The sequence below is a fragment of the Anomaloglossus baeobatrachus genome (assembly GCF_048569485.1).
Source record: "Anomaloglossus baeobatrachus isolate aAnoBae1 chromosome 5 unlocalized genomic scaffold, aAnoBae1.hap1 SUPER_5_unloc_20, whole genome shotgun sequence".
Classification (NCBI taxonomy): domain Eukaryota; kingdom Metazoa; phylum Chordata; class Amphibia; order Anura; family Aromobatidae; genus Anomaloglossus; species Anomaloglossus baeobatrachus.
In genome coordinates, this window is record NW_027441796.1 from 897,663 (window position 1) to 905,621 (window position 7,959).

At 45.8% G+C, this 7,959-nt stretch overlaps 1 protein-coding gene across 2 annotated transcripts; it reads right to left on the minus strand.

The window, feature by feature from the left end:
* Positions 1-536: 536 nt before the first annotated feature.
* LOC142258988 (uncharacterized) lies at positions 537-5,548 on the minus strand. Of its 2 annotated transcripts, none has more exons than XM_075331530.1 (5): positions 5,415-5,548; positions 5,106-5,285; positions 4,901-5,024; positions 4,704-4,817; positions 537-1,900 (listed from the first exon to the last, which is right to left on the minus strand). In XM_075331530.1, the coding sequence occupies exons 1-5, from the start codon at positions 5,490-5,492 to the stop codon at positions 612-614; spliced, it is 1,785 nt and encodes a 594-aa protein (XP_075187645.1). In that variant the 5' UTR covers positions 5,493-5,548; the 3' UTR covers positions 537-611. The 2 variants fall into 2 exon arrangements, with proteins under 2 accessions (XP_075187645.1, XP_075187644.1); XM_075331529.1 differs by having other exon boundaries at positions 537-1,903.
* Between the last annotated feature and the right edge of the window lie 2,411 nt (positions 5,549-7,959).

Genomic DNA, 7,959 nt, shown 5'->3' on the forward strand with positions numbered 1-7,959 from the left:
GGTGTACCCAGGTGGGATAGTACCTACACTCTCTAATATTAAAACCTTACCATGGGTCTAAAATAGGCCTCAATGTGGCTAAGGGCTGAGAGTGACCGGGTCCCAACAGGACACACAGTCGGGGATGCACAGAATGAAATGCCCAGCTCACTGAAAAGGGGGCTACTCCCTGTTTGTACTGAATACAAAAAAACTACATAAAAACAAAAAAGTGAGCCGGAGTATGAGATGGTATACATGGAGCTTGTGAGACCATGTTCACACTGGCCATTAGACAAAGAGAAACCAAGGGAAAAATTGTGAAAACATACCCTGCTGTAACTAAATAAAAAACATGCAGCTGTCAAAATCTGCATAGTGCGCACAGCATTTTTTTTCCCATAGGTTTTGCTGGTAAATCACTATAGAGATGTTATGAACATAACATGCAGCGAAACATGCTGCAAAACCGCAGGAAATCCGCGGCAAAAACCGGCAAGTGCGCACAGGGCCTTAACATTTCAATTATTCACAACATGAAAAAGGATCCTTCCCTGTGTGGCTTCTTCACATGTCTAACAAGATCTGATTTCTGAAAATTACATTTTCCACATTCAGAACATAAAAATGGTTTATTTTGTGTGATTTTTTTGATGGTAAACAAGACCAGACTTCCTAGTATAACATTTACCACATTCTGGGCATGAAAATGGCTTCTCTCCTGTGTGAGATCTTAGATGCAAAACAAGTTTCGATTTCTGAATAAAACCTTTCCCACACTCTGAACATGAAAATGGTTTCTCCTCTGTGTGAATTTTCTGATGTGTAACAAGATGTGATTTATCGATAAAACATTTCCCACATTCTGAACATGAAAATGGCTTCTCCCCTGTGTGAATTTTCTGATGTTTAACAAGATGTGATATCTGAATAAAACATTTCCCACATTCTGAACATGAAAATGGCTTCTCCCCTGTGTGAATTTTCTGATGTTTAACAAGGTCTGATTTCTGAATATAACATTTTCCACACTCTGAACATGAAAATGGCTTTTCCCCTGTGTGACTTTTCTGATGTTTAACAAGGTCTGATTTCTGGATAAAACATTTCCCACATTCTGAACATGAAAATGGCTTTTCCCCTGTGTGAATTTTCTGATGTGTAACAAGATGTGATCTCTGAATAAAACATTTCCCACATTTTGAACATGAAAATGGCTTTTCCCCTGTGTGAGATCTTTGATGCCAAACAAGTTCTGATTTCTGAATAAAACATTTCCCACATTCTGAACATGAAAATGGCTTCTCCCCTGTGTGAATTTTCTGATGTCTAACAAGATGTGATATCTGAATAAAACATTTCCCACATTCTGAACATGAAAATGGCTTCTCCCCTGTGTGAATTTTCTGATGTCTAATAAGATGTGATATGTGAATAAAATATTTCCCACACTCTGAGCATGAAAATTTACTCTTACTAGAGTTAATTTTTTGATGGTTAGCAAGGGTTATTCTCCGAGTAAAACATTTTTCACCTTCTGAGCTTGAAAATGGCTTTTTCCATGTATGAATTTTTAGATGTTTTAAAAGATCTGATTTTTGAATAAAACATTTCCCACATTTTGAACACAAATATGGCTTCTCCCCTGTGTGAATTCTGTAATGTATAACAAGATCTGATTTCTGAGTAAAACATTTACTGCATTCTGAGCATGAAAATGGCTTCTCCCCAGTGTGAGTTTTTTGATGATCGGAATTTTGGACTTGTTTGAAAAGATCAGATGATTGTTCTTTCCTAGGAAGGACTGGAGGTATATCTAGGAAACTAGCCGGCTCTTCATATGTATCATGTGTGATACTTTGATCATCTGTTTTAAATTCTGAAGATATTAGAGGTCCAACTGAACTCCCGACACAGTCATCTGCTAACAATAAACACAATGTTATTATTTAATGAAATTATTTTGAAAGTACATTTTTTTAAACCATAACAGCAGAAATTAAATTAGGGAAAAAAATATTCTGAATCTGTTTTCTAATTTTGAGATCTAAGAGTTACATCTTTGTTAATTCAGACCTTCCATTCCTGTATCCAAGATATCTCTCCAGTAATACCAGTTCTCTGAAATGTGCTACAATAAATAATCTGAGTGATTGTCACAATGTGACTGCAGGATAACAAGGGACAGAGGGCTCCCATACTGTTCCTCATGCTAGAAGACCCTAGGCTATCCCCAACCTCTGGATTACCCCTGAATGAGAAGATGCCAGAGTCTTGTGCCTTGCTATTCTCCGGACCAGATCTAATCTGTTATCCCCCTAGGGAAGGAAAGGGCTGGAGTATGATTGAAACACAGATTAAAACAGACGGGAAAAACAAAATTCAGACACACTGCAAACTCACAGAAATAAAGAGTGAGAGACTAAGGAGAAAAGCAAGAGCAGGAAGGCAGCAACAAAAAGACAGCAAAGGTTAACACCACAACTGCTCACAAAAATAATGCACAACAACAAACACCAAACACCAGTTAGTTTGTATCACAACACTTCACCACACCTGTATAGGTAAACTATAGCTGGCATTAATGGCATATACAGTAAAGAAGCGAATGACACTGGCTCCCCTATAGCATGTGATCAAAGACATTAACAAGCAGCCCAGGAGAGAATGACCTTGCTATATTTAATAGACTCAGTGTGTTGATCACAGACATCAAAGAAGTTAACAGGCAGAGTACCAGAATTTGTAGTTTCTACAGATCCTGATGCCGCCATGAGAGTTGACGATGCCTGCAAAAAATCTCTTTGTGACGTTGATCCACAACATAGACAATTTCAAAGAGATTTATTTTTTTAAGGGCGAAAATAAAATAGTTAAAGCCGCATGTAATAAAAAAAATATTAACTCATATGTGACAATTCATCTGTATCCGCTCCATTCTGTAGTTCCTGCTGCTGCGCGACTGATCAGGGAGGAGTAGTGAAAAAACACATCTTATATCATCAATTCTTCTCGAACATTTATGGATTGTTGTAACTAATGTTATATTTTGAACATCCAAGGAGTAAAATACAGCAGTGATAGGAAACTTAGTAACCCTTCAGTATCCTGCAATCGAATCACAAGGTGCCGACTGGAGTTGTGATGTTGCTGTCAAAAATTGACAGTCAAGTTTAAAAAGCTAAGAGCCACCTCTGTTAGAGACATATGCCGGATATTTAACGGGGTTTTCTGGGACAGTAACGTTAATGGCCTATCCTTAGGGTGGCGTTACACGGTACGATTTATCGCGCGATATGTTGTTGGGGTCACGGAATTCGTGACGCACATCCGGCATCGGTAGAGATGTCGTACCGTGTGACACCTCCGAACGACTTAACGAGCAAAAATACTCACCTTATCGTTGCTCGTTGACATGTCGTTCATTTCCATAATGTCATTCCTTCTTCTGCGCGCCGGTTGTTCGTCGTTCCCGTGGCAGCACACATCGCTATGTGTGACACCCCGGGAATGACGAACAACAACTTACCTTCGTCCCGCCGGCAATGAGGAAGGAAGGAGGTGGGCGGAATGTTACGTCCCGCTCATCTCCGCCCCTCCACTTCTATTGGGCGGCCGCTGTGTGACGTCGCTGTGATGCCGAACGTCCCTCTCCCTTCAGGAAGCGGATGCCGCCCACAGCGACGTCGTTAGGGAGGTGACGGGAGTTTAACGACTTTGTGCGACACGGGCAATGAATTGCCTGTGACGCACAAACGACGGGGGCGGGTGCAATCGCTCATGCGATCGCACGATATATCGTCTCGTGTAACGCCGCCCTTAGTCTTTGTAACCAAAGCAGGTAGCAGGGTCTTGCATTCTGTGCATATAAACATTATGGCTCCAAATCATCAGGACCGGTGATGGACACTGAAAAATGATGTCAGGGACTGGAGTGAGATTTCTGGCATAGGGAACGCTGTAGTTTGTTACGAAGTAGAGAAGCGGTGGCATCACACCCTTCTTATGGCCAAGCTCTGCCAATTTTGTTAAAGCTGGTTAAAATTGGCGTGAACACCTACACACCAGCCTGTCTGGTCTTCAGCTTTAGACTCGTGCAATTAAGAGACCTTTGGTCACATGATGTGATGTTGAAAAGGTTCTTAAGTAGTCCTATAATCGGCATATAAACACCGGGCCCTAGAAGAATGGGGGCCCGGTGCAATTGCTTAGTTTGCTCTCTCTTTCCCCTAATGCCAGTCTCTCTTCTATTCAGTTCTATTAGACTCCTGCAATTAAAAGACCTTTGGTTGCATCATGTCACATGACTTTGAAGTCATCAAAGGTCCTTAAACAATCAATCTTAGAATACAACTGATGGAGTCCCTAAGAGAGAGGGGTTCCTGAAAAATTGCGCAGTTTGACTCTTCCCAACGCTGGCCCTGACTGTAACTAGGGCTTATTTTTGGAGTAGGGCTTATATTTTAAACATTCTCCAAAAATCCCATAAAATCATGCCATGGCTTATTTTCGGTGTAGGTCGTATTTTCTGGGAAACAGGGTATTCATGAACCCTCTGCAGGTCTTTAAGTTGCCTTCATAATGACAGTGAGAAGACACTAGAAACAAACAGCAGAAGCAGAAGAAGCAGAAGCAAAGAAAATACAGCTGAAAAACCAGAGCAGAAAGCCTAAAAATGTCAACACAAAATTAGTGCAGAAAGTACATGAGTAGATATCTCTTACTGGATAGAACTGGAGGAAACACATCCTGAGGAACATCGGGGTCTTCTTGTTTACAGTCCTGTGGGAGCAGAGGACGGGGACATCTCTCTGGTGTTGTCCTCTTACTGGATAGACCTGGAGGAAACACATACAGGGACTGAATTCATTCCTTACATACAGATAATTATAGGCTGTGTGTATTTAGTCCTGTCTATTACCTGGTGATGTGAGGGGCTGGGGAACCGCCATCATGACGTCCTTGTACAGATCTTTGTGTCCTTCTAAATACTCCCACTCCTCCATGGAGAAATAGACGGTGACGTCCTGACACCTTATAGGAACCTGACACATACAATGATACCGTCACCCCCGATCCCTTCATAGCGTTACTGTATAATGTCCCAGCATTCCCAGCAGTGTCACCTCTCCAGTCAGCAGCTCAATCATCTTGTAGGTGAGTTCTAGGATCTTCTGCTCATTGATGTCCTCATGTATCGGCGGGTGAGGTGGAGGCCCCGTGATTGGGCTCAGGGGTCTTCCCCATCCCTCAGACACAGGGGCCTGACAGCGCTCACTAGAGGTCTTCTTCACTACTGTGTAATCCTAGTTATGGAGAGACACAGTAATAAATCTCACTCCAGACATTTCCAGAGTCCTCACCTCTCCAGTTCTGTCCATCTGTTATTCCCATAGATAAGAATGATGTAATGTGACGTCATCAGAATCTCTCACCTCTCCAGTAAGCCGGAAGAGGATCTCTAGGGTGAGGTGTAATATCCTCTCCGCTATCTTGTTCCAGTCTTTATCCATCCTGGTCAGGAAGTTTTCTTAAACAGAATACAATCACTGAGAGGATCCGATATTATAAGGACCTGAATGGGAAGGAGATGAGCCGATATGTAAAATTAATGGAGATAATAATGGAGGGAAGATATTGTGGCGCCCCTGACCTGGTCAGGCACCACAGAGTATTGCACCCATGCTGGGGCAGTGCTTCCAGGTAATCTCCAAAGGCCAGGATGAGGTGTGCACATACAAACACCTAGCAATCAGGTCTCCCACACCACTAGAAGGGATCCTTGGGTAGCCCAGAAGAGGTTACCTTTCAATTCCCTGCAACAGGGTGTAGGGAGGGGCTGGAGGCTAGAAGCAGGGGAGACAGGAAAAAGGAGGAGGAGCCGGCAGTCTGGAGCAGAGTGTTCAGGAGTGTGGAAGGGAGCAGACTTACACCCATGCTAGCCAGACCCTGCGGAGTGTGGTAGCTGTTAACAGGGGAGAACGGGTACCTGTGGGTCAGCCTGAAAGACATCTACAGAGAGGTGGCCGAGTACAGGGACCGCTGGTATTCCGGCACGCATGGGGATACAGGTCCCCAGAGCAGAAATCTAATCATCTGGAGCTGCTCAACCTGCCGGTGAGGGCACTTGCGGTAACTCACCAGAAACACAGAGTCCGAGCTCAAGCAGCAACAAAAAGACCCACAAGGGGACAGGGCCAGGAGCCATCCTACCAAGGTCTACGCTGTCGGCAGACGGGCCAGGGAGGGGAGTGGAGTGAGAGACAGCTTCCCTGGAGGAATCCCACCATACTACAAGTGAGGGGTCCTCCCAAACAAAAGGAGTGCAAGGAAGGCGAGTTGATAGCTACCCTCAGAACGGCCTGCAGGAATTCCTGGTTCCATCTGGTTATCACAGTGTCGCCCGGGCATCTCACGTAAACAACCAAAAAGTGAGTAAACAAGTTGAAAGACTTTCTGGACTGTGTCTGAGTCATTCTGCGACTTGTGGTTCCACGCATATACACTCAAGCCCCTGGGGCTAGCCTCACTCTCGGGAGGCCGCACCATCCGACTGCAATACCATCAGCCCTTCATATTAAACTGCAGTGGCGGTCACCCATCCTGACCGCAAATACCGAGAGTGGTGTCACGACTTCGTATAAAGAAAACCTGACCGACCTGTTTCCAGAAGGTATTCCCCAAGAGCCGTCCCTGCAGTGTCACGCTGCAGCGCTGTGGTGGGCGACTCATTCTGGTGTCACAAACAGGATAAGGACTAGACCTGTTAGGCAAGCGACCGTGCGCCTCAGAGGTCCGACTGCAAAATTTGAACCGCTGCCATATTGTCATCATCAAAAGCGCATGAAGTTGAGACCTGCAGCCTGCGCGAAAGAGAAGAGCACCGCCCACGAAGAGGTGTGGCCGCCCCAGAATCCCCAGAGCATTCTGACCCCGGAAGAGGGAGTGACCTGCAGAAAAAGAAGAAGCAGGACTCTGAGGGAGGATGGACACCGTGAGAGCTAATGCCCCCAGCCAGGGCGATGCAGTCCAAGCGATGCCAGGCCCTGGCGCCATGAACACAGCAGCGCATGGTCTCAGTGCCGCGGTCGCTGCTGCGCCGGCCGAAGTCTCCCCGATCATGCCAATTTCCTTACCGTACGTCCCAGGGGCGCACTGGCTGCCCCAATATGCCGGTAAAGTAGACACACTGACCGGATTCAAGAAGATTAGCACCCTGCTGGACATGTACGCAATGACCGGTAAGAAGAGGGCTGCCGTGGTGCTGGGGCAATTGACTGGAGCAGCAGAATTGGAGGCTGAGGCCTGGACCAGTGATGACTGGAGCTCTGTGGAAGCCATTTTTGCCAAACTAACAACTGCTTTTGAAAACCGCACCGAGGGAGAGCTGAGAAAGTACTTCTATAACTGCCGCCAGAAGCCCTAAGATAGCATAAGAGACTATGCCCTCAGGTTGCAAGCCGCACTACGGGCTCTCAAGATTGTGGATCCTGTCAGTGATCAGGAAGGAAACCGGATGATGAAAGAACAATTCTTGCAGGGCCTGCACTCTCCTGAGGATAGAAAACAGCTGAAGCTGTGGTCGCTGGAACACCTTGATGTGGACTTTGCCATTCTGAAAGACAGGGCAGTGAATGCACTTCAACCCCCTATGGATACAGACCCCATGTCACCAGCATGGTCTATCAGCACCCCGGCTGCCGGAGCAGAATCCTCCTCGCAGGCCCTGGTAGCTGCAAAAGGAGTCAACACGCCAGCAGAGGCCATAGATACCCTATCCTCCCAGGTGCACCAGCTCAGCAAGGACGTCGCCCGGATCCTGAAAGCAATGCAACTCCCCTCAGAACCCAAAGCCGCTCATTGGATCCTGCTAGCTGACATCCCAGAGGACATCCCTTGGATGCGGGGAAGAAGAGGTCCTACATCCCGAGGGAGGAGTAGTGATCGCTATGACTCGTCTGGACAACCTCTCTGCTGTCG